The 27,658-nt window shown below is 40.3% G+C and overlaps 1 protein-coding gene across 1 annotated transcript in view; it reads left to right on the top strand.

Moving 5' to 3' along the window:
* The window catches only part of LOC137941486 (uncharacterized), a 52,683-nt gene extending 27,491 nt beyond the window's left edge, over nt 1-25,192 (top strand). The window contains exons 8-14 of the mRNA XM_068786924.1: nt 14,908-14,992; nt 20,757-20,956; nt 22,006-22,167; nt 23,041-23,190; nt 23,649-23,909; nt 24,356-24,628; nt 24,852-25,192. Of these exons, the coding sequence (XP_068643025.1) occupies nt 14,908-14,992; nt 20,757-20,956; nt 22,006-22,167; nt 23,041-23,190; nt 23,649-23,909; nt 24,356-24,628; nt 24,852-25,076 (1,356 nt within the window). The 3' untranslated portion in view covers nt 25,077-25,192. The remainder of the gene's footprint in view (nt 1-14,907; nt 14,993-20,756; nt 20,957-22,005; nt 22,168-23,040; nt 23,191-23,648; nt 23,910-24,355; nt 24,629-24,851) is intronic.
* Nucleotides 25,193-27,658: the final 2,466 nt, after the last annotated feature.

Genomic DNA, 27,658 nt, shown 5'->3' with positions numbered 1-27,658 from the left:
AAGAAGTGTAAGAGAGAGGAGGAAGAGAGAAGAAGAATAGAAGATGGCAGAAAGCTGCTTGAGAGATGCAGCAATTATTCGGAGTCAAACTAGACCTCCAGCCTTCTATTATTTAAGCACTTAAAGATATCACTTGAATGAACAAAAATACCTCTCGTTCCTATACACTTCATAATTCACTAATTACAATCCAGAATTAAATAAAAGAGTACCAATCTGAGTCTAATTAAAACATAAAGACATCTAACCTTGGGGGGAAATAAATATATAGTAAAATGACCATAATACCTGAAGCATTCAATAGATGTTTCCATGGTTGAGTCAAATGGTGAGAAAGGGTGTGAGAGAGAAAATAGCGAGATGGTGAGAGAGCAAAAAACAGTGATCAAGGACAGCATCAAAGGCATGGTGATCGTTGAAATGAAGCTGATCTACGTCGACAATCAGTGGGCAGAAGGACTAATGATTTTGATTTAGCAGCTAAAAAGGATGGGAGAATGGATGGCAAGTGGTAGTGAAAAGAAGCCAAAAGCATGCAGGAAGAAATTTGTCCAGGAAGAATGACAAAAGCTTTCACTGTGAGAGAATTGTAGGTAGATGGAAGAATTGGGAAGGGAGCAAAGGTACCACAAAAGATTTCTGTCATAACGGTGAGAAGCAATCTTTCATTTGAATCCCATTTAAATTGGTCATTCTTTCACTTTACAGTTCGAGGTTCTCACATAAGAAGATACTAATCGTGTTAGAAGTAAAGAAGTTTGGATGGATATTTCACTATTCGTCCTTTCTGTTTTCCAATATAGTGGCCGATTGGAATGCAAGATCACTCATATTTTGAGACTCAATTGTATTAACGAGGATTTATATACCCCGATGTTCTACTGGTGGATTTGGATGGTTTGAATTCAATGATACTCTGAGATCCTTCTTTCCTACTAATACTCAAAAGTTTATCCAGCCAGAAGAATCTTTAAAGTTGTATGAAACTTATTTTGATCCAAATGCTGGTCAACTCCTCCAGATTTTTTTTCAAAAGATATTACCATTCTTCTTTCACCTCATTTGTTCTTGGAAGGAAGAAGAAATCTAAGCCATGCTGTTTTGGCAATGGTGAAGTGGAAGTTGGAAAAAGGCAATGAACTTCACAATTGTATCTCACAAAATTGGGGTTTTGTGCATTTACAACATATCTCTTTTTTGGGGGGAAATGGATGGCTTATTCAGTTATCTTGTGTAGAAGATTGCAGTACACTTCTGGGACGCCTTCCATGAGATTTTGGATATTACCTCTCATTTTTCTTGTATTTGGTCTCACATTTCGAGATCCGCTAATTTGGCAGTTGATGTGCTTGCCAAGCAAGGAGCAACCCTCCAATCCCTTGTTGTTAGGGATTAGCTCCCCTGATTTTGTCCTGTTTTCTCTTCTTTGTTAATCCTCCTGGAATACTATTTCCATGATTCCTTGTAGCTCTATCTCTACTTGGTGCTACTGTATTCTAACTGGCCCACTCCGTACTTAGTCGTGTAACTGGTTTACCAGCTGAGCGTTGGTCAGAGGAAGTCTTTCAAGAAATTGCAAGAAGATTTGAAGCCTATCAAGAAATAATTAAAAACACAAAGCAGTATAGAGGAGTGGATTAAGCTCGAATTTAGATTCTTCCTTCAAGACAACCTCTGCTCAACATGAAATTAAATCTTTTATTAGGGGAGGAATCATTCATCATCTCTGTTCAACCAGACGATGAAGATCAGTTTCCTATCTTGAAATCCTGGTGAGTCAGCCATGAACGAGTCTCCGAAACTCAGCAACAGGTGCTCACTCAGTGTAATGAAACTCAGCATGAGTTATCCCTTGCCTCACTAGCCCATCTTATTAAGGAAGGTAATAGGCTGGAAACTCAAAATTTCAATTCTGAATCCCAAAAGTCTGCCAGATACCAGATCCATATTGAATACGATCCTTCAATTCTGGATCTTCCCTATTGGAGTTCCACTGCAAGGTGGCATTGTTGACCAAATTTCAGCAGCAATCCCTCCGGATAACCCCCAATTTCAATTAGCCATAAATGCCCCAATCAATACTTTTTTTTTTTTTTAAATGATGCTGATTTTTATTAAGACAAAATCTCAAAAGAGCAGTGGCATCCAATGCATGTCTAAACTTTTTAGCAGTGAAGGGTCCTGAACTTTTCAGTAAATGGGTTGGAGAATCTGAAAAAGTTGTGAGATCTTTGTTTGCTAAAGCTAGGGCTGCTGCTCCATCCATTATATTCTTTGATGAGATTGATGGTCTTGCAATCACCTGTGGGAAGGAAAATGAATGGGCTTCTGTTGGTGATAGGGTAATGAGTCAGCTTCTTGTTGAGCTGGATGGGGGGTGGAGTTGGTTGAAGGGTTGCTACAGATTTGGTGTTGGGTTCCAGAGCGAGGAAGGCCGACAAATTTCATGGTTTGGATGTGTTTCAAAGGTATCAGAAGGAGAGGCTTTGAAGCAATCCCAAAAGGTGCTCCATCCAAACAGGAGATAGCAAAAATATCCTGATCGATAATGCGGCGTCGTTGGGAGGAGCACTCTCCCCCCACGCCTCATCGTCCCCAAGCATCGCTGACACTCCCTCCGACGGGAAAGACTAAGACAAAGACGAACAAGACGGAGGCGGAAATCTCTAATTCTGCTTATGCCGACGGAGCTCTCGACCTCGTCAGAGAAGAGACAATGGAAGGCGGGCAATGGTGCAAGGCAAGGGGGCGAAACTCAGAGTAGAAAGGCAAGCGGAAGACAAGAGATGAAACGTGGGTCTGTGGGAGCTCGGATATCTCGGTAGAACTAAAGCCAAGGAGACTCGATAAGGTGCTCCATCCGAACAGGAGATTGCAAAAATATTCTGATCGATAATGCAGCGTCGTTGGGAGGAGATCCTTCATTTCGATACTGCTGGCTACTGTTGCTGACTTTGTGAGATGTTTCACGGACAAGGAAACGACGACGGTGCCTCGTCTTCCGGAGATCAGAATCAGCGATCTCTCCTTCTCTGTGTCGGTGTTCCGAAAGAGGGGACACAGAGAACTCAAAATCGTCCAGAGAAGGGGGACGCTTATCATGGCTCAGGTCTACCTCCCAGAGGTGTTTGGCACTTCTCGGTGCTGGAGAGAACTGAGTGATAAAATATCAAGCCTCAACGGTGTACAAGGAGGAATTTCTTTGCAACATGATTCGAATCCTTCGCCTTCTCATCCCGTTCCCCTCAGAAAAGACACTCTCCAGTTCCTTCCCCTCCCCCCCCTCTACCAATTTCGTCCCAGAAATCCAATCACCCCCCAAACTCCATTTGTCTTCTCCCATCCCTCCAGAAAACTCCCACTTCAAATTCCAGAAAAACTTTCATCCTTATTCCCCCTGAAATCTTCTCAAATGGAAACAAATCCCTGAAAGCAGCCTTTACGGTGGAGACCAAATCGGATGTTTGGACGAATGAGTCTCTCGCTTCCTGGATCCGCGGCAAATTCCAAATCAATGATCTCCCTAAAAGCTCTTGGCTGAGCCCTCGGAAGTGGCTGATTTACCTCAATTCGAAGGAAGAGGTGGAAGCAGTCATGGACGCCGGATTATGGGAGTTCAAAACAGAGGTAGAGGTGTCAGAATGGGAGGAGATTGCTCTCAATCAGCCCGACAATGGATCTCCGTCAAAGGTCTCCTAATCGAACTTTGGTCTGAAGAGGTTTTACGACGAATCTTCTGCCCATTCGAAAATATAATTCTCTGGGCAGAAGACACGGCGGAGAGAAGAAAGATGGACATCGCAATGGCCTTTGTCGCCCCAAACGCACGTTGATCTGAAAATTTGTTCATGGAACTGGTTCTCAGAGGAAATTTCATCTGGATTGAGGTAAACTTTGGAGATTTCAAAATCCCGCTACAGTCGGAGCACCCCCGGAACCGAAGGGGGCGACCACCTTCGAATTTCAACTCACCTCCCAACCGAGTCAACTCAAGGTCTAACTCGTCGGATTCCGGTGAATCCATGTCATTACCGAGTTCCGGATCGAACTTGTCCATAAACTCGAATTCTCGGGGGAGCATCTCGAGGTGTGCTCAGTCTGACAACTCGAATTCCGAAGCATCCAAAGCAAATTCAAATTTAAATAATCGCGGAGTCCCAAAAGGTTACTAGCTAGGCTCTCTGCCCAACGCTGGGCAGAGCCCCGTGACAACGGCTAGCCAATACTACCCAACAGACCGATCTGTTAGGTGCGGAAAGCTACCGCCTACAAGAGTGGACGGAACCACTCTGACATCCACCCAGCCCATTCTTGACTGCCTCTCACGGGATTTGACGTGGGACGTGGTGTGCCCAGCTTTGATACCATGACAACGGCTAGCCAATACAACCCAACAGACCGATCTGTTAGGTGCGGAAAGCTACCGCCTACAAGAGTGGACGGAACCACTCTGACAGCCACCCCGCCCATTCTTGACCGCCTCTCATGGGATTCGAACGCGGGATGTGGTGTGCCCAGCTCTGATACCATGACAGCGGCTAGCCAATACTACCCAACAGACCGGTCTGTTAGGTGCGGAAAGCTACCGCTTACAAGAATGGACGGAACCACTCTGACATTATGTACATAGGGTTATTAGATTAGGCTTAATGGGATGGGTGGTATTGTATTGAGCCCATGGGCCATTTTGTAACAGGAAAACCTAAAGCTTAAATACATAATGAAAGGGGGGAAAAAACCCAACGGAAACATTTTTCCTTCGTCGCTCATGTTCTTTGTGTTCGCCGTGAAACCAAAGAGCTCAACGCTCTCTCTCGTTGGTGTTTTGGACTGTTCTGTCAGTCCCGTGAGGTGGTGGTAGATTCGTCCACCATTGTGAGCTCGTTGTGCCGTCGTTGTGCCGTCAGCTGTTGAGTTTCGTCAGATCGTTCGTTCAATCGTCGGATCGTTCGTCTGACATGGTATCAGAGCCATCGGACAGCGCAGGTCGTCGGACCGGATACTTCGGGCGGAAAACCTTCAGACGAAAATGCTTTGTCAATCTTCGGACGAATCTAGCTCTGATACCATGACAACGGCTAGCCAATACACCCAAAAGACCGATCTGTTAGGTGCGGAAAACTACCTTTACAAGAGTGGACGGAACTATTCTGACATTACAATTTTTATCAACCAATTGACCAACAGACAGAAGGTTTGTCGACAGGTCAGGAGACAAAGAGATCAGCTAACGACGGAGAGAGATCACCAACAACACTGATAGGCAGAGTGCTACCATCAGCAGTGTTGATGTGTAGGTTGCCATCATACTTTTTGATATTCGAAAGAGATACAACATTGTTGGTCATGTTGTTAGAGGCACTGGAATCAAAATTCCATGGGTGAGTAGAGAGTTTCTGTTTACCTGAGATACCAAAAGTAGAAAAGGCAAATATGATCATCTGTTGCACCATTTTAGGAGTGAGGGTGGTTGAACTTGCAGGTGCTGGTCGAACTGGAATGGTAGTGACTGGGACGACAGGCCGCAATGCTGTAGAACTAAAGTACTGGTGGAGGCATGATAAGCGGTATTCCTCCTCCTTTCAGGGCATGTAGGACAAACGGCGATGTGATGACCCGACTTCTTGTAGTAGCTACAAGACCTCTTGGGGCATTCCCGAACAAAGTGACCATAAGCCTTGTAGTGGAAGCACTGAACAGAACTGGTGTCCCGATCCTTATGTCTTCCTTGTGCTACATAAGCTATAGGAGTCGAGATATCAGCCTGAATTCGAGGTTCCATGCCAGCCTGAGTAGCAAGGCGCTGCTCCTCCCGGAGAAGTTCACTGAAACAGGCATCTAGTGACGGCACTGGATGACGATTCATCAGATAGATGTGAAAAATGCCTTTCTCCACAATGATCTGCAGGAAGATGTCTACATAAAGCTTCCCTCAGGAATGTCTACATCCTCTCCTGAACTTGTCTGCAAGTTACATCGTCCTTTGTATGGGCTTAAACAAGCCCCCCGGGCTTCGTTTGAGAAGTTTCGCGGCACACTTATCCTCCACTAGTTTACCCAGAGTTAGTATGATTCATCTCTCTTTTGTCATAAGTCTGTTGCGGGCATGGTTATTCTCTTGTTTTATGTGGATGACATCATCATTATTGGCACTGACTCTAGATTGATTACCAAGCTTCAGAAGGTGTTGCATGCCACTTTTCATATGAAGGATCTTGGACAACTCACATACTTCTTAGGGTTGGAGGTACATCACACACCCAAAGGTATTTTCTTAAACCAGCATAAGTATATTCAAGATCTTATTACTCTTGCTGGGTTGGAGGACACATCTTCGGTGGCTACCCCTATGGAGGTCAATGTCAAATATAGGAAAGATGAAGGGACTCTCCTTGATGATCCGACTATCTATCGCCGACTAGTCGAGAGTCTCATATACTTGACTACTACTCGCCCGGACATCTCCTATGTTGTTCATAAGGTCAGTCAGTTTATGTCATCTCCTCGGCACCTTCATCTTGCGGCAGTTCGGTGCATCATCCGCTATTTGCGCAACTCCCCTGCTCGTGGCTTATTCTTTCCTACCGGCTCCGCGCTACGTCTGGTTGCTACAATGATGCTGATTGGGCGGGGTGCCCCGATACCCGTCGCTCTACTACAGGCTGGTGTATGTTTTTAGGGGATGCACTGATTTCTTGGAAATGTAAGAAACAAGTCATCTACTGAGGCTGAGTATCGCGCTATGTCTATTGCGTGTTTTGAAGTTATTTGGCTCTGCGGTCTTCTTGCTGAGCTCCAGTTTCCTCAGCCCTCATCTACACCACTTTATGCAGATAATACGAGTGCTATCCAGATTGCGGCCAATCCGGTTTTTCATGAGCGCACCAAGCATATTGAGGTTGACTGTCACTCCATCCGCGACACTTTGGAGCGCCAGGGAATATCTCTTCCGTACATTTCTTTGGATCTTCAAGTGGCCGATGTCTCACCAAAGCATTGTCTCAATCCCGACATAATTTTTTTGGTTGGCAAATTGTTGCTGGTTTGACTCACCAGCATCAATTTGAGGGGGGATGTTACGATATGTTAAAATGTATATTAGATGTAATTTATGTTCATAATTGTTATATAATTTGGATTATGTGATAGCGGCTAGCCAATACACCCAAAAGACCGATTTGTTAGGTGCAGAAAGCTACCGCCTACAAGAGTGGACGGAACCACTCTAACACCCACCTCGCCCATTCTTGACCGCCTCTCACGGGATTTGAACGCGGGACGTGGCGTGCCCAACTCTGATACCATGACAGCGGCTAGCCAATACTACCCAACAGACCGATCTGTTAGGTGTGGAAAGCTACCACCTACAAGAGTTGACGAAACCACTCTGACACCTCGAAGCCTTATGCTCGTCGGAATTCAAATTCAAATTCCAAATGTGGAATCCCAGAAGCTCTAGCTGGCCTCTCTATTCGACGCTGGATAGAGTCTAGGAGTCGTAAAGCTGAGTTCTCTGTCCAACGCTGGACAAAGTCCCGTAGCCGAGAAGATGAGATCTCCGACTTAGCAAAAACCTCAAAATGCGGAATCAATGTGGAGTTCGGGAGCCGTTTTAGAAGTGACTCGTCCATTATCAACTTCTAATTGTGCTTCTCAAAAAGAAGAAAAAGAAGCAGAGTGCGTACAACCTGGCTCACCGTCCGAAGAAGGGCAGCGCATGTCCCAAGAAGCCAATTCGAAGGCCTCTTTGGGCACGCTCTTCGAAGCATTTCTGGCTAGTGCAAATTCAAATTCAAATTGCGAACATCAAAGGGGAATAAAGGCCACGTATCCCAGCTCACCGTCCAAAGAAAGGCATGTTCGCTTTCCAAGGCAAGTTTTAAATTGTAAGTCAGAAAATACAACGTCTTTTATTGGAATTCCCCATTTTTCTCTCCAAATCCCGAAACTCTTTACTCCCATCAATCGCCTACTTCTACTTGTTTGAACCCTGAAAAGTCACCTACCTCTACCTCTCACTTTTCACCTTTCCAAAACAATGCTCGTACTATACTCTTAGCTAACCCCCTCCTCTGGAAATGTCCCCTCGAAACCCCATCTCCTCTCTCAATTCGTCCTTGGAATCCTTCCCCTCGAGACCAGTGCCGCTCGCTGCACAGTACTGGTCCCGAGAAGAAAAATTACCCTAGTCCGAACATTGAAACAAGTCTGGTCCCATACCCCCTTCGAAAAATCCAGCCTAACCAAGGAGGCCACTTCACGACTCCCAAGCCATTGAGAGGTATCAGTTCTGGACAGCAACTTGATCAAAATTTCCCCCGCTCCCCTAGTTCAGGAATGGCGTCGACGTCCCAATTGCCCCTTCACCCTACCAGGGAGGCCCAAAATTCCCACTCTGAGCCGAATGTAAATCCAACCCATCTCCTAGCTATGGCCACTTACCAAAGAAGAAGGCGACGATAGGATATAGTTATCACTGCGCCGGAAGTTTCAACTCCGGCCAATCCTCAATCTCCTAAAAGACCAGTCAGCACCCAAACTCCCCCTCTCTCCCCCAATAGCCAAACTCCCCCTCTCCCCCAATAGACCTGACTGTCTAGTCGAGGAACTCCAAGTGGAACGCCATAAATACGACGAGGAAACATGGCAACAAATGATGAATTTGGCTCGTCTTATGGGTGCAGTTTTCAGAGGTCTACTACCAGGAGACAAATCTGCATCGGTAGTCCAGGAGTACGGTTACAAATGATTGTGCTCTCCTGGAACGTTAAGGGAATTGACGCCATCCGAAAGCGAGGTGTGATTTCGAGCTTCCTTTCTCAATTCAAGCCCTCTATAATCATCTTCCAAGAAACAAAATGTCAAGTGATGTCCGATGATATTGTCAGAGAGCTCTGGGCAAACTCTTCATTAAAGTGGGTAGTTGTTAATGCTACTGGTCATTCAGGAGGCATCCTTGTTGCTTGGGACTCGACATGTCTAGAATCCCTTCTAGTGTTTGAAGGTAGCTTCTCATTGGGTTTGCAATTTAGGGATCTCTCTAGTGGTAGAATTTGCTGCGTAAGGGGAGTTTATGGATCGATCAGATATCGTGAGCGTAGCCTGTTTTGGGAAGAGCTGAGTAACCTTTTCCAGGCTTGGAGGCTCCCTTGGCTTTTTGCGGGGGATTTCAATGCTATTCGATATTGCAACGAAAGAAACCGCCGGCCAACCGCATCTCTGCATCTATGCGGGGTTTCTCTGATTTCATCGACGGATGTGGGCTGGATGAGATCCCTCTCTCTGGGAAAAATTACACATGGTCCAACAACAACCAATTTTGTCAAAGTTGGATCGTTTTCTGGCTTGTCTAGATTGGTTGCAGCTCTTCGGGAATGTTTCTGGTTGGGTTCTGAATAGGGTAGGGTCAAACCATTGGCCTATCATGTTAACCACCTCTTTTGAGAAATGGGGTCCTTCTCCTTTTCGGTTCGAAAATTCCTGGTTATTGGGAAAAAAAATTGAGGCTCTTGTTGATGAATGGTGGATGGCGGGTCCATATCTGAGCAGGCGGGAGTGGACTTTCTTTCTGAAGCTTAAATTTTTAAAAAAGAAAATTAAAGAGTGGGCCACGAACCATCGCTCCTCTCTGATTACTGAGAAGTCTTCTATTCTCTCTCAACTTGCGGACCTTGATTTGGTAGAAGAGCAGAGGTATTTATCTCCGGCGGAGTTCTCTTCCCGTATTTCTCTTAATTCTAATCTTAATGCAATACTCCATTAAGAGAAGGTCTGTTGGAAGCAAAGAGCCGGATTTAAATGGCTAAAGGAAGGAGATGCCAACACAAAGTTTTTCCATGTTGTAGCTTCGGCAAAGCATAGGTCCAACCAAATTACCTCATTATGTGTAAATAATGAGGTAACATCGTGTAGGACTTCGATTACTAATGTGTTGCTCAAGTTTTTTACAGTTCGGAGGAATGCTTTAATAGGCCAAAGCTTCAGAATATCATGCTCTCTCGTCTCTCCCCAACAACTGCCTCTTTCCTAGAGATGCCATTTTCAGTCAGAGAAGTTGAATGTGCTGTATTAGGCATGGAAAGTGATAGGGCGCCAAGCCCTGATGGCTTTAATGGAGATTTTCTGAAAAGATTCTGGCCTCGCCTCAAGGAAGATATCATCGCAATGATTAATGGCTTCTTCAATAATGGTATCACTTTCCTTAGTATTGGTGCGTCTTTTATTGCCTTGGCCCCAAAGAAAGTTAGTGTGGAGAAACCAGAGGATTTCAGGCCTATCAGTCTTGTCACAAGTGCTTACAAGATTATTGCCATAATCTTAGCTCATCGTCTCAAAGTTCTTCTTCCAACAGTTATACACAGAGGGCAAGGCACTTTTCTAAAAGGAAGAGAGATTTTGGATTCCACTATGGTAGCTCATGAGCTTATTGACCATTTCCGGCGCAATAATGATCCAAGAATTGCCTTGAAGCTTGATCTTGAAAAAGCTTTTGACAGAGTGAATTGGATTCTGCTAGATGAGATTATGGGAAAAATGGGCTTTGGAAATCGATGGAGATTCTGAATTAGAAGTTGTGTCAGCTCGGTCTCGTATTCTCTCCTCCTTAATTGCTCAGTTTGTGGTTATTTCAAAGGAACCAGAGGAACCAAACAGGGTGATCCTCTCTCCCCGCTTCCATGCAATATGGTTGGGGAATTCTTATCTGCTATGTTTTACTCGGCAGGCAATCTCAGATGGTTCCCGCCTACTAGTACCAATCAGGCTTTCAATATCCCCATTCTTCAGTATGTAGACGATACCATCATATTTGGAATCGGCAACACTGACAGTGCAAGAAAGATTAAAGAGGTGTTGGGGCTCTTTGAATTAGCATTTGGCCAGAAAGTTAATTGGGAAAAAACTTCCCTCATGGGTTTCAATGTTAATCTTGAGACTCTTACAGAGATGGTTAGTATTTTTGGATGCTCAACAAGTCACCTTCCAACAACCTACCTTGGTCTGCCCCTATTCAATGGTCTTATATGTAACAATCTTTGGAATCCGGTGGTGGAGAAAATTGAAGCCCGACTTGCATCCTAGAAGGGACGATTGCTTAGTAAAGTGGGTAGGCTCATTCTTCTTAAGTCTTGCATTGCAGGAATTCCTAAACCCTAATTATGCATTATCTTTTATGCCCTGTCCTATCTCCATCTGTAAGGCTATGGATAGACTCAAAAGAAGATTCTTATGGAGGGGTTCAAGTGATGCCTTCAAGTATCATTTGGTTCGATGGGATGATGTTTGCTTGCCAAAGAACATGGGTGGCCTTGGAATTCAGAAATCCAATAATATGAATCAAGCGTTGCTTCTCAAATGGTTATGGAAGTTTAATACCCATTCTTCAAATCTCTGCAAGGAAATGGTTCTTGCTAAACTTGGTGGGGATACTGATTGGTGGATGTCAGGCGGTAATCGTAGAGGTTTATCCTCAATATGGAGAACACTATACCTCCTGCTTCCAAAATTTCACTCTGCAAGTAGATTCTATGTTGGCAACGGTAGATCGCTCAAGTTTTGGGAAGATTTGTGGATAGGGCAGGTGCCATTACAGAACGCTTTCAGAAGTCTTTTTCTCCTCACATCCCGTAGAGACATATCAATAGTAGAAGCTTTTGAGGAAGGTGGTATGAACCTTCATCCTAGAAGGGGTCTCTCGGATAACGAGGCCCTGGAGGCTAGTCGCCTGATGGATTCTGTTGCATCGGTTAAAATTCGGCCTTTGGAGGTTGACAAGCTCATTTGGTAGCCAGATAAAAGGGGCAAAGTCACTGTTTCATCAGCATATAGCTTTTTAAATGGTTGGAATTCGTCTGATAGGGAGATTGAAATTAACTTCGTATGGCGTATATGTGCCCCACCAAAGAGAAAGTTCTTCATGTGGAGTGCCTATCAGGGCAAGATTCTATTGGCAAACATTCTTAGAAGAAGAGGACATCCCTCAATTGATCCCCTTTGCCCACTCTGCAATTCTGAAGATGAAACCACAAGTCACATTCTTCTCCAATGCATATTCTCTTGGAGGGGTGTGGACTCTCATTCTTAGTAAGTTTGGGCTTCAATTTTGCATGGCGGCTGATCTGCTTTCGTTTAGTAAGTCGCTCATTGGTACCCCTCGACCTGGTCTTGGTAAAATGATGCTCTCTGCTTGCATTAGTTTCATTCCGTGGGGACTTTGGAATGAGCGCAATAAAAGACGTTTAGATACAAAATGTGAATCTGCAGATCGGGTAGCGGATCGAGTGGTGGGGCATATATCTACTTGGCTTCTGACTAAGAAAGCCTTCTTTTCCTTTTTGGGAATGTGAAAACTAGAGAAATATGACTATGATGCATTATGGGACAAAGATCCCGGTTTTGCAAGAATGGATTCCTCCTGCTCCTGGTCACCTTAAGTTAAATTTTGACGGCTCATCTCTTGGTAATCCAGAGATTTCGGGTTTCGAAGGAGTCATTTCAGATCATTCCGGCAATCAGCTCTTCTCTTATGCTTGCCCTTTGGGCATATCTGACTCTATGTCTGCTGAGTTACACGGCCTCCTCTCCGGTCTCCGCGTCTTCAGGGACAATTGCAGCGGGCCTCTTCATATCGAAGGTGACTCAAAAGTGGTTATCGGTTGGTGTGAGAATGCTTTTCCTCCCCCGTGGCGACATTGGGATACCTTTCAGCAAATTTTAGGGATTACCTCAATTGTTTCTTGTATTTGAACTTTCATTCTGAGATCCACTAATTCGGCAACAGATGTCCTTGCTAGGCAGGGAGCTAACCTACAATCGCTGGTTGTAAGGGATATGCTCCCCCAAATTTTTTAAAATTTTGTTCTCTTTCATGTTATTATTACATCTTTATCAAAAAAAAAAAAAAAAAAGCTCAAAAGAACAATTTATTCCCCAATCAATTCTCAATCACACCTCCCACAAAATCACATACCAGTTATTATTCCATCACTCTTTCCAATCAATGACCCAATCAATATCCCACCAAACAATTCAACGAACCACTTACCTATTACTCCCACCTTCCTCACTTATCCTATTCATTCATCACCACCACCAAAACATGATAACCATCTTCAGCCAAATCAATCTGTTAGAAAGTAGTATAAAGGTGTACTTTGGTCTTTTTATATGGTCTGTATTTACTAGTGAGGATACTATCTTGCTCAGCATGTTTAGATGTCTCTATGGACCAATTTGTATGTAATTTAGAGGTGTACATTGGGAGTTAACAAGTAGTTAAGTATAAGAGGGATATATATGTCATTGTACCTCAAACTCACTAAAGTGAAAAGGCATCAGGGGTTGAATTTTGATCCCAAAAGAGAGCTCCTCTCTGGCTCTCTTCCAGCATCTTCTTCTTCCTCTTTCCTGTTCCTCTCTTCTCCCTATCTTCTATATCTTATTTCTTATCACAATCCATTCAAAACTCCTATCACAATTCAAAATCAAGCGTTGAGATTGGCGAAAATCACTCCCCTCAGCATATCCCTGAAAAAAAAAAAATCCTTTTATAACCCCTACATCTGCTTCTTCCATTGCTCCTAAAACATATATTTGGAGAAAATTTGGTGAATCACCTACAACTCCAGCACTCAATGCTCATGTTGAAGATGATCCAGGTACTCCTATTTCCATTCTTGAACCAATAATGGATTAGTCCCCGTCTAGAAGTGACGAGTCATCATCAAGAAAGCCATCCTCTCCAATGGGTCCGATGGGGGTAGTTGCTGAACCATACGACATAGTTCCAACAACTACAAAAGCTGCAAAAAATCCAGCAGTGATACTACTGAAAAGGACAGTTTCAATCGAAGCAATTAGACTTTTAACATTTATCTGCTTCAAGTGTTTACAGTCATGCATTAGGTGAGACAGGCAGATAATTTTGATACTCAGCTTGAGGAATGCTCTAATCGAAAGTCAAAAGGGAAAGACATAGCTAAAGTCAACACTAGAAAAGGGGGTAAGAAATGCTAAAAAAAACAATCTTGTTCACTTCTGGAAGCTATTTAAAATAAAAAAGGACCAATTTGATGAAGGAACCTAGACAAGAATGGTTGAATTTGTCAAGAAGTATCATTCTGTTATGAATGATCTGAAAAAAAGGTGAATATTATGTCCTGAAATTGGAGGAGTTGAAAATCAGAAAAAAAGAGCTTCCAGTTGTGATACTTTAAAAATCAAGAAGCCGGATGTTGTGGTGCTTCAAGAAACCTGTAAAAAGTAAGATTAGAGAGAGATGAAGAGAGAATGAGAGAGAAAGAGAAAAGGGAGAGAGAAAGGCTTAAGAATGAGCTGCGTTGGGGTTCGTGATGTTCGTAGTTTCATGATCTCTGGTTCTCTCCTGACCATTTTTGTTGTTTTCTCCCCTTTGTTCGCGTCCTCTCTCTCCATTACCTCTCATCTCAAGTCTTTTTTGCTTATTCCTGCTGCGATCTCGCCTTCTCTGCTATTCATGATTACCATCCTTCCCAGGGCTGTGCTCCCTATCCCAAACTCACCTTTGTGCAGTCTCCTTGCAACTCCTGCATTCCCTCTATCTCATCTCACTACTTTTCCTTACATCTAATGTCTGTGATATTTATATTTTGATCATGGTCTTTGTTTTATGAATAATTTTGGATGAAATAGTTTTATGCATTTTTTTTGCTCAATTAGGTCTGATGTGATAAATGAATCTCTCTTATGAAGACGACAACAAAAAGGATTATTTAGTTTCTATAATTAGTTTAGGTGTTTCTTTATTGTATTCTGTTTCCTTTCTGCTGTTTCTCTTTTTTTATTATGTTCCTATCGGTTTCCTTCTTGAACTAAAACAGTGTATTGTAGGGCAGAGTTATTAACATTAGTAGGCTTTTCATGAATGGGCAGGTCAGGCACATGTTTGAGGAAATCGACTACATACTTGAGGCACAAAATGCAGATCGGTTTGCTTCTCTTTATTCTTTTCCTAAATGTACGTTTTTCTCACTAATTTTCAGCTCAATGGTTTGGGGGAGTGAGTGGGGTTGGTTTTTAGTGCGAGGTCTTGTGGTATAAGTCTTATTGGGGTTTGGGCAGTAGTGAGTGTATGTAAACAAATTCAAAATGTTTTTTTTAAAGAGAATAAATTCTTGCTTTCATGCCATGCTTAGTTCCTTCTTTTCTTATGGTTTTTAGTTTCATAGATAAGTTTTTTTTTTAAAATATGTCTCATTGGGGTTTGGGGTGTAGTGAGTGAGTGTAAAAAGTCAAAATGTTTACTTTAAAATGCTATGCTTACTTCCTTCTTTTCTTATGGTTTTAGTTTCATAGATAAGTTTTTTTAACTCGAATGTCTATTAAGAACTCAAATGATGCCAAAATTAAACATATGAACTTTGTGCACCAGATGTTTGGCTCCTTTTTATGGAGAATCACTAGGTTATGCCCGTCCTTTTTTTTCCTGAGAATATTATTAACTCCATTAAGAGGAAGAAGTTTACAAAAGACAAGGTTGGATAACAACAAACTAGCACAACAAATAGCATATAAAACGTAAATCAGAAGGGGGGGGGGGGGATGGGTCTATTGTCTTGACATACTCGAGCTCAACGGGCATTGAGGATGCCACCTCAGCAGAGTTGCAGGCTGTCCTCCTTGGGCTTCACCTCATTCATCAGCGTCTCTCTGGGCCTTTGGAAGTTGAAGGGGACTCTCTGTAATAAGTAGGAGTTCCAAGCTTCTCATGTCCTTGGAGACACTTAAATGCTTCTTTTGAAGTGTGTAATCCGACTTATCCTGTAGTTTGTAAATGTTCTTATTAAGGAATAGTCCCACATAGATTAATGAGCACAAAGATCTTGAGTTTATTAGTTAGTAAATAGGTTTCCTAAGTTGGCTAGTCATTAACACTCACAAAAGAAGGCCTACACCTAAATTGCCTACTCCTAAATTATCCACTTGTAGAGCCACAAAAAGATGGTCTACAAGTGGGGGGAGTGTCAAGGCCTATCCCAAAATGACTAGCCAACATAGGAAACCTCTTTACCAACTAATAAACTCAAGATCTTTGTACTCACTAATCTATATGGGACTATTCCTTAACAGGTCTCATGTAAAAAAAGATGGGCAAATGGTCTAGCTGATAGGCTAGTCAATGAGGGGGTCAATCATCAATCTCTCATTGTTTCGATTGCCCTCTCCCTCCTTTATAATCGCCTTTCGGTTGGTTGCAAATGAATCACTCTTTTCACAAAAAAATAAAAGATAATTTCTGAGTTCCACAGTTTAACTAGAACACCATGTGCTAGAACCCAGTGACTATTTTCTTGCTAAGGCCTATCGTCCCATAGTATAAACCTTGTGAGTATGTCTCCTTTACATCTTGAATATTACACATATGATTTGTTGATTAGGAAATATAATCAACTACTGTTTACTCCATAAGAAGGATGCTTCCAAACCTTCAGATACATTCCAGTTTTTAACCAATTACTCAACTATTTCCATTCGATCACAATTCAGCAAAATGTGGCCCATGATGCTTGTACTATCTTCAAGCTATCCTTTCAATTTTTTCCACCACTAGCAATGTGCGTCCTAGACCATTTCTCAAAGTAACTTCTCTTTCTCCAATTTGTGGACTCTCAACCAAGGCATCCCTGTAAGAACTGATTTGTAGCATAGATGTACGAGGTTGAATATTTGAAGAAAGTTGAGGAAGAGGTATATGGGTACACGTTTGGACAATATGTTGTCAAGAAAAGAATGCTCCACAACATTGACAAAGGAATTCCAACAATCAAAAATCTTTGTCGTCCTTTGTGGTATGGCAACTGCTCTTATTTGTCATCCTTCTCTTAGTTCATGTATATGATATATATGAGACTGTGCCCAAGGTTCAACTAGTAGATGAAACTCAAAGTTCATCATGCGTAACCATTTATTTATGCTATTCCAAGCTTTTGTAGTAACTGTATGAAGATTGTCAAAACACTCTCTAAAAATGCCACCATTGAACTTCTAATAAACCAATGTCTTTGATTTTCCTCTGCCCTGGGCCCACTGGTTTTGGTGGGGTAATTCATGATGAAAATAGCTGCCTCCTCTATTCCTTTGCTAGCCCACTTGGTATATCTGATTCTACTACTGCGGAGTTTGCGGGGTTGCTTTAGGGCCTTTTGATCATCTAGGACCATCTCGCTAGGCCCCTTATCCTCAAAGGTGACTCCAAGGTTGTCATTGACTGGTGCGCGAAGAAAATCCTCCCCCTGGCAGCACTGGGATATGTTTTTTTGAAATCTGTAATATTACTTCTCATCTAAATTGTATATGACCCACACCCCTAGATCCGCCAATTAGTTGGCGGGGCTATCATGCCAAAATGGGTTCTTCCCTCCAATGCCTCCTTGTGGAGGATGACCCATCTCGCTAGGTTGTATCTCTCCTCTTTTTGAATAAAATTGCACACATTTCCATAAAAAAAAATCCAAGAACATGTGAATACCATTGTGATGCAACACAAAAGAGAGATTTTTTTTGTCGAAATCCAACTCTTTGCTCTTCCCTTGTGAAGATGCTAATCCGCTGAAATGATTGACCGTGGTTCTCAATTCTGTAATCCACTTGATTTTGCGCTTTCATGCTTTCACTCTTTTCCCCTCTTATAAACTTTCGCTCCCCATGTTGACACTCTTTCCCCTCTCTTGAGCACTCGTTGCTTCCCAACCGCTTAATTGATTTTGACCTCTACAGATGTGATACTCTTTGAAGATATTTCTTATTTCTTATTATTGGTCGAGTTTCCTTCCTCTTCAAAGTTGATTAATGATGTTCTTTTGCCTCCTTCAGTCAGTGTTTTTCTTGTTGTTGATTCCAAGCCCCAACTAGAGAAACCATTACAGGAAAATTGACATAAGAAAGGTGGTTGTAATACAAGAAAGTATAATCTACCTAAAGAGGAGAGACAAGAAGTAAAACCATCTTTTCTACTCTACTACTTCCACTGTCTAAGGGTTATGATGACAACGAGTTGGACTTACCTGCTGCACCCAGAAAAGGTGACATAGGAGTGTGCAAGTTCGAAAAGGCTATTCATCATCATTTCAAAAAAAAAAAAAAAAAAGTTAGAAAAGGCTATTTACATCTGAAGCAAAGCCATGGAGCTTTGTTTGAATAGTTAAATAGGGTAGTTACTTCATTTAGTTCTTCCTGTAGCCATTGTCATCATTCATTGTTTGTTCTCAGATGCAACTCTGGTGATTTGATGATAGCACTCGAGGTTATGGGGCACAAGGGGAAATTATGTGTAAAAGGGCTGGCAAAAGGATTTTTAAAGACTTCAATTAGTATTTTAGTTGGGGGTAGTTTTGAAATTTCAGAAAAAGGGGTGTGCCAGCCATGGGGTTACTTTTCTTATTGGGGTTATCTTGCTTAGAATAGAAGTTGCATAGTTTAGGAAACATCCTTGTTTTCTAATTATTAGATTTGAAGTTCCCTAGTTTTACTATAAGTTGTATTATTTCATATATTTAAGGAGAAGTGGGGGGCACATATTTCAAAACCCTAAGCCTTAATATATTTTGTTGCTTTCTGAGTTAATTTGTTGTAGCTTAACCCTAGCCATTTGTCCCCCATATTTCTCTAAAATTCGTGCAAACTCTACTCCTAGGTTTATATCATGTGGACAGCAATGTCATCTCTTGTAGTGAAGAAAAAGGAATAGAAGAGCTGAAGAATTATCTCTAGGGCCATTTTCACACTAAAGCCCATGATCAATCGAAATATTTTCTTGAAATTGAGGTATTTAGGTGTTAGCCTAGATGGCATTTAAGAGGGCAGTTGAATTGAGTGATTATAAAATTTAATCGCGTTCACTATTGTGTACATGGAAAGGAATGCTAGCAAACGAATAAAAGTTTTTATAAATTAATGAGAAACATGAGTTTTTATGTGATTTAATCAAAATTGGTGTAATCCATGCTCAAGCAGCCTGCATGAGATTCACTATCAGACAATGAGATTTACGGAGCCCACAACACCAATGTGAGATTTAGTGGAGACCATTCCATCAAGTACAACAAGAGCCAACGATTCTTTAAGAACTCACGACTAACCTGCTCCCCTGAAGTTCACAAATAACCTCCAAACAAGGCACAAAGCCTATTATAATCAGAAGATAAAAGAAAATACAATCAAAATCAAATACAATCTGGTGGATATTTTACTATTCAGCCAAAAAAAACTCCTAGCTTCATTCTCCTTGATTGTGGATAAACCTGAAAGAAATCGGTCTTTGGAGCACCTGGTAATGAATTTTTTTTTTTTTTTTTTTGAAATATGGTCTAGATTAAAGGAAGTATGCAATTTTGACTCCTGGACAGTATCTAGATGATTTTTGAACCTCCTAAAATTTTGCACCTTAGGGGTATTTATAGAGTTTAATACACAACTTACCGGTTTTGGACTGTTGATGGATTGGTCTGCCTGATAAATGATCAGGAAAGTTTGATCTTCCCAAAAAATGGTTTAGAAAAGCACCCCCCTTGAAATATGAGGTTGACCTCTTAAGAATTGGGGACAGGATGGCAACCTGGCTTACTGGGAGTCCATTTAGTCGATCTGACTCCTAACAGGTGTACCCTACCCCTAACAGGTCAACCTGTTAAATTCCATAAGCTTATTGGAGATTTATTTTGACAACTTGATCCATATCAGCTCAACCTGATAAATTTCAGTGTAATTTTTTCCCATCAAGGTCATTTTTTGTTCTACTTCATTTCAATCGCTTTCTAGCTTAGATGCTTCATAGGAGTGATGAGTTAAGTGGAGTTTTATGTGGAAAATCTGACTTTTACATAAAAATTGACACTTTTCAATCTATAAAGGTCTTCTACTTCACTTATCTTCTTCACGGCAATTTTCTTTTAACTTGAGCCCATGAGTGAAAGCTAGAATCTTCTAAGTTCTTGATTCAAACTCATGTTGTAGACTCAAACTTATGTTGCCAGGCATGTGTCTAATAGCATTGATAAAATCATTAGGAGCATACTTTCAAGGCACCTGTTTTATGTTTTATCATCAAAACCATGGAGTTTGTTGAGAGATGTAAGGTTCTTTGGTAATATTGTTGTTAGGATCCTCTTTATTAAGTTGTTTCAAGTAGGGGTAATTTAGTCACTTGGCTTAAAGTGTCTTGATTTGTATTTTCTGTCAACGTTTACCCTAAATCTTATGTAATTATTTAATGGACGACAACTGCAGTTGCTAGTTGTTTTGAAGTTATTCAAAACTTAATTTTCATGATTTTACACGGTCTCCAACTAAGTGCATAATAATTGTTTTTTTTCTTTCCTTTCCTTTTTTATTCTCCCTCCCTCCCCAGACCTGTGCTGGGGGTTTTTTAATGGGAATGTTGGCTTCAGTTTGACAATTGTCAAGAGTTTTTTAGGTGCTTGCTTAAGCTTTTTTCTGGGGAAACGATTTTTTATTTTTACTTTTCAAAAATTGAAGTAGAAGAGAGTTTAATATGACGGCTGTGAAAGCAGTGATGAAAGACTTGAAGACGTCCAATATAATAATGGAGTAAACAAATGATGGGTTGCAATAGAGAAAGATTTTAAAGTGAAAATGTCTTGCTTCAATTCCACAACAGGGTATATTTTTTTCACTCTCCTAGTGTCTGTGTGTGGGTATGAGGGTGGGAGGAAGGGGTTAATTTTCAAAAGAAAAAACTATTGATGATTGTATTTATTTGACAGACAATAGTCAAAGCAATGGTCAAGTAAAAGCAGCATTGGATGGGGTAAATTCAAAGATGGAATTTGTGAAAGTGCCAAAGATATATTGGAACTTGACACGTAAGTCTGTGCTTACAATGGAATGGATAGATGGTATCAAACTCACAGATGCAGATGGACTGAATGAAGCTCATTTGGATCGTAATCAATTGATTGATCAGGTACCTCTGAGATTTTTTTGTTTGGACCAAAAGATTTGCAGTTATGAAACCTCCATTAGTGCTACTTGTGTGATTTTGTTCATCAATTGCTTTTATATACCTATTGGATCGGTTTTGGCCATTTGTAATGATATAGGCTGACTAACTTGACTTTATGTTGGGAGCATTGCTTCAATGGCACACAGTTTACCATACTAGTGTAGGTAGCATTGTTGGCTTTTGATTGAATAATTTATGAGGTTTAAGTGGTTGACTTTTTTTTTTTTAAATAAAATTGGTGGTCTTTTTTATGATCAATGTTGAATTATTGTTGATAAGAGTTTTGAAAGGAATTTAAGCTTAAGAAAAACTTTAGGAAAAGAAAGATGTACATAGGGAGGAAAACATTGCCAGAAAATGGTAAAAACTACAGAAGGACACATTTTGGCCTGATATAGGGAGATTCTGAAAGAAAAAGTTGTCAAGTTGGGTCCAAGGTCCATCCCAAAATAATTAGTCAACTTAGAAAACCTCTTTCCTAACTAATAAACTCAAAATCTTTGTACTGACTAATCTATATGGGACTATTCCTCAACACTCCCCCTCATGTGTAGGCCCTCTTTTGTGGATCTACAAGTGGATTATTTAGGTGTACGCCATCTTTTGTGGCTCTAAAAGTGGATAATTTAAGGTGTAGGCCCTCTTTTGTGGCTCTCCAAGTGGATAATTTTTAGGTGTAGGCCCTCTTTTGTGGCTCTACAAATGGATAGTTTAAGTGTAGGCCCTCTTTTGTGGCTCTACAAGTGGATAGTTTAGGTGTAGGCCCATATATGAGTACTTGTTGTGATACCATGTCAAGTTGGATCCAATGCCCATCCCAAAATGACTAGTCAACTTAGAAAACCTCTTTCCCAACTAATAAATTCAAGATCTTTGCACTCACTAATCCATGCGGGACTATCCCTTAACAAAAGTTTATTCTTATTTTGTGTTCTTTGATTGATAATTGAGTAGCAAGTATTGCTTGATTGTTGCTTTTGATGCAAGAGTTATATTTTTCCATGTAATAGGGTCTTTATTGTTCACTGAGGCAACTGCTTGAAGACGGTTTCTTTCATGCTGACCCTCACCCTGGGAACCTTGTTGCCACAAGTGATGGGCACCTTGCATACTTCGATTTTGGTATGATGGGGGATATTCCTCGCCATTACCGTGTGGGACTTATCAGAATGGTTAGTATCCATGACTTTTTTTTTCTAAATACTTTGTTATCATGAAAATGTTAAGATGTTTGACATATTTTGTTTACCATGTAATCTAGTGGCTGTCATATTCTGGCTTTTGTGATGGGATCTTTTTGTTATCATGCACATGCTTTGACATAGGCGATTCACAGGATTTGTCTTTTGTTTCACTCAAGAAATATTGAAAGCAAAATGACATATTTAAGTGCAAAATATTCCCAATTTGATCTTGGAAAAAATTTCACATCGTAACTGTAAGACGATATAGTCGTCTTTGGGATGACATAGTTGAAGTCGACAGAGGGGATGGTTGGAGGTCAAAGGTTTAAGATATTTTTTATTTATTCTATGAAAGAAGTTCATGAGACTTTTCAACTGTAGTTGGATTGAGTTAACAACTGGTATGGACATAGTCATGCTTTATGAATATTCCAAGGGAAAGCAGCTAAAACAAAACAGAGTGCTCCTTCGGAGATGAGATACGGGGTTTGCATATTGACTAGGAATGCTCCTTCAGAGATGTGGCATGAATTTGGAAGATTTGACCTTTGCAACTTGACAGCTGCATACTTTTTTTTTCTCATATAAGATTTGTGGTTTATCATACTTCAGTTGGCTGAAATAGATGTTTGATGTGTCTTGGAACTGTTCTTAAGAAATTTCATAATGTTCTCATTTAACCTTCTTCCTTCTTTTTTCTATGTATTTTTTTCCTGTATTTTCACGTGCCAAATATCTCCTCTTCATGCACATTTTGTCTAGTTTATTTACTTGTATAGATAGACATCTTCTGTTTTAACATCTGCCGGAGCTGTTGTAAGTCTGTTGATTTCCGTGTTTCCTTTTGTTTTGCTGTACCAGCTTGTGCACTTTGTCAACCGTGATGCTTTAGGTCTTGCAAATGACTTCCTGTCTCTGGGATTTATTCCTGAAGGGGTAGATACGCAGTTAGTAGCAGAAGCACTAGCTGCATCCTTTGGTTATGGCACCAGAATATCTCAAGATTTTCAGGTTCAATTCATCACTTGTGATTGTTTGAACGTCTTTTGCTGGTCAATTTGTTCCCTGATGAGAATTTATTGTCTGAAATTGTAAAGATGGTTGAGCTACTCACCAGATATACATGTAGTTGGCATTTGGAGGCCATCTGAAGTGGGTCATTTGTTGGCCATGAGATGGGGATCTTGTGTAGCAGTGACATTGAACAATGTTACATTGAACATGTATATCTATTGGCAGAGGGCTACAAATTGCCTTTAGATGTGGTATGTCAATGTGTCAATTCCAGAGAAGGGCTCTCCACATAGTGGCATTATTTCCTTGCACTTTTGCCATTGTAAAATATGTATTAAGTGAATTTACACGACTTTGTACCACTAAATGAACTTTATAAATGCTTTTGATATCTTTTACTTATTTTTATAATATAAACAAATAGTCTGACTCTGTTTTTTGATGTTTGATTTCAGGCTATAATGAATCAGTTGTATGAAGTTATGTATGAGTTTAGCTTCTCTCTTCCTCCAGACTATGCCCTTGTAATAAGAGCATTGGGATCCCTCGAAGGGACTGCAAAAGCATTAGATCCTGCCTTCAAAGTTGTTGAGAGCGCTTATCCTTTTGTTATCGGGAGACTCCTTGCAGACCCCAGCCCTGACATGAGGAAAATATTAAGAGAGCTTCTTATCTGCAATGATGGCTCGATTCGATGGAATCGGTTTGAACGCCTGGTAGGCCTTTTTTGTAGTTAATGATATCAATCACGTCATAGGAAGTATAAGTTTGATGCGAGGTTTGATGTAGTATTCAAAAGATACCTTCTTTCACCAATATGGTGTGTGACTCAGTTTGTTTGCTTTATGCATTCAACTGTGTCAAGTCCCTTTTGTAAGTTTGATGGGAGGCTTGATTTGGTTTTCAAAAGATACCTTCTTTCAGTGATACTCACTCTGTTCATTTACTTTAGTATTTAAATTTTTCTCATATTTGTTCTCTATTGAAAGGAATCCAAATGATATGAAAGGTACCCATGGTAACCGTAAGTTATGTAAGACCTGTTTATCCTAGCTACCTCTTAAGCTGAATGAGCTACTAGATGGCACGTTTGCTTGAACTCCAGGTATTATTGGTCACCAGTTTCTCCTGACTCAAGTAATTTCATTCTACTTTTTTCCAGGTTGCAGCAATTTCTGAGCAAGCATCTGAGTCTACAAATGAACTCCCAGACACTGTTACAAATGCTTCCACTAGCACTCAAGGATGGAGATCCTTTGACATGAAAGCTGTTGTTGCTGCTACAGAAGATCTGCTCCATTTCATTCTGTCGGAGAAAGGCAGAAGAGTGCGGGTATTTCTTGTTCAAGACATAATTAAAGCAGCAGATGCTTTTCTTGATGATGAAGTTCTCTTTTACAATTCCAGTGAGGTTGGAGAAGCGCCACAAGTTCAGGTCAGCTCTCTTCCTTCTACCTTGTGTTTTAAGATTACTTTGTCTTTGTCAAGCAGTACTAGATGCTAATCCTCAACGTACCTTGGAGAAGATTGAGGCAATTGTGCCTGAAGATTCTTTCTTTACCGGTTCAGAGTGAAATACAACTAGTGGACCTGGATTAAGGTGAAAGTGTAAGAAATACATTCAAATTTCTTATGTGAAAGTTTGCTGGCTTTTTCAGGTTGAAGCAGTGGCTACGAGAGTCTTGAATGGGTTAAGGTCCTTAGGAAGAGCTGTTAATTCAGCGCCAGCAACATGGTCCTCCATGCTCATAAGACTGTTATTGAAACCCGAGACCCATTCGTTTATATGTGAAATTCTTTCTTCTCTGATTGCACATTCACGTTATAAATTACCGGAGTCTTTGTGGTTTTGTATATCTAGATTTCTTCACAAACTTTCATGAAGAGAACATTTAAATTCTCCTCAGGATACATTAATATTTTTCTAGATGGTGGCAAGATCCAATTATTCATGGCTAATTCTTCTGTACAGGTCTCAGGGTTAATGCTACAACGCTCTTTAAGGACAAAATTTCTTTTCAGTAGTCGGTGTAGGAAGATTCCTTTCTTTCTCCACTTCAGGGTTCATTTGTATGCCTTTGCGAATTTCTAATTGGGGTAATTCCGCAAACAAGAGGGTGGGATCTCTCTTTCCCTAGGAATGACCGTTTTTGAAAATTAGTTTGAGCAGTGTAGCAAATCCGATCTTCACAAATGAAGAGTCCGAGTATGCTTTTGAGAGTCTTCCCTCATTGTGACCAAAGTGTCTTGAGTGAAATGAGTTGCAAAATCACATTAAAAATAAAGTTCTATGATAGAATTCTAATTTTGTAAATAAGAATGGTAGGGTATATGGGCTGATTTGTAAACATGCAAAGCCATGTAATGGGGAGTTTGGGGAGTTAATTCTAGAAAGCTAGGAGCACAAAATTGGCTAGACAAATAAGAAGGGGGCTCCAGCCTCCAAGGGTTAGAGAGTTTTTTCAAGTTAGAAAGTTAAGGTATGAGTCTTAGTTAAGAGTTTTTGATTAGGATTCCAATTTGATGTAATTTCTAAAGTTAGAAAGTCCTAGAATCTTAGTCAAAGTTTGTTGAAGAAGAGGAATCAAGTTTATTTAATAGCATAGCTTATAATTTCTAAGTATTTTTTAGTCTTTTGTTATCAATCATATGCAACGATTATTCAGTTCTTTTTGTACCAAACATTTCATTGTGAATAAGAGGATTAGAGAAGGCTCAAACATAATTTATGAGGGAGAACTCTAGCTCTTGGAAGAGAGGAGGAAAGAAACCAAGGGAGAAAAAGAAGAGGAAAAAAGGGAGAGATGTGCCTTAAGGTAGTATTTATAATTCAGTCGAGATGAAACTTGATGTTCTACCCCATGCCTTAAGGTAGTATTTATAATTCTAAAAAGGCGTTTACAATGACTACAAATGCCTTTAGGGTTACATGCTTCAAAAAGAAAAATAAATAAGAGGGTATACACCAGCTTGCAATAATTATAATTGTATACCATATCTATGAAAGTTCTCCTTATTTACTAGTCACGCCACCCTTACACACGTGGGTGTCTTTTAACAAAAGTTATCTCCATGCTTTGTCTTATACTTCTCTTGAAAAATATCAAAACCTTTTGCAGGTTGTCAGGAGTACAATAAAGTCTAGAACAAGTGTCCCAAATTTCCAAGAACGTATACAAGTCAATGAAAGTGTTAGTTACTAATTCATCCATGTTATTTATCAACCAACTTATGACTAAAGTGTCATCTTTCAACAACTTTTGAAGGACTTATATACATGGCTGGACTAGTTTAGGCAATAACTCATTGATCATATACCCACGAAAGATTCAGAATCCTTTAATGGATCAAAACTCAACAAAACAACAACTTTTCATCCAGAACTTGAAACCCTAACTTATGGTTTGATGATTCAGAATTTATAAAACACATATAAACTATAAATTATAATCTGAATTCAATAAGAGGATTTTTTCAAAATTATGGCATCAATTTAACACTATTTTGAACCCATATGATGAACTAATAAAAAACTTAGATTTTAGCTTTCATGTAGGCCTCATAAACGATTTTTTTAAAAGAAACATGGAATTCTAATTTGAAGGACATCAAGGGAAGTATAAACATGAACTATTGATAGTTCAAAACATGGAAAATGATGACTTTGGAACCTGATTTGAATAAGAGACCTGTTGAAATTTTTTTCTTGCCCTTTTGAGTTGATGAGGACATACCCTTTGAAGCCTTCAAACCTTCAACTTTGTTTTACTTTTGAGTAACTAATGAAAATAATACTGGAATCTTTACTCTAATACAATGTTAAATTTTAGGGCTTCATGTCTAGAAGAGACTAGGGTAAGAGAAAGAGGAGAAGAGAAGAAGAGAAAAGAAGAGGAGACCGGTGAAGAGAGCTTGAGCCTTGAGGAAGGTTCCTCACACACACAAGGGAGCTCATGTTTATAATTGAGAGTTAGGAACCTGATAAAGTGGAAAAAAAGGGATATAAAGTTACAAAAATTACAAGTAGTGCCACTCATCTACATAATTATAAAATATGTTACTAACGCTTTTTTTAAATAGAAATAATAATAATAATAATAGTAATAAAAAATAATTCTATAATTTAATGATAAAAATATAATATAGCTTTATTATGGTATTAATAATAATAAAAATGACACTAATATTAATAGTTATATAATAATCTTGGGTACATTACATATGGTGCACCTTTGATATACATCAGACATTCCAAATGGAGGGTGGGTACATTACATATGGTGCACCTTTGATATACATCAGACATTCCAAATGGAGGGTGGGTACATTACTTATGGTGCACCTTTGATATACATAAGACATTCCAAATGGAGGGTGGGTACATTACATATGGTGCACCTTTGATATACATCAGACATTCCAAATAGAGGGTGTGCACCTTTGATACATCAGACATTCCAAATGG

The sequence above is a fragment of the Aristolochia californica genome, unplaced genomic scaffold (genome assembly GCF_029961685.1).
Source record: "Aristolochia californica isolate CCGP_79_NKW_82.1479 unplaced genomic scaffold, dmAriCali1.0.hap1 SCAF_9, whole genome shotgun sequence".
NCBI classification, from domain to species: Eukaryota; Viridiplantae; Streptophyta; class Magnoliopsida; order Piperales; family Aristolochiaceae; genus Aristolochia; species Aristolochia californica.
This window is presented reverse-complemented; position numbering and strand designations above follow the sequence as displayed.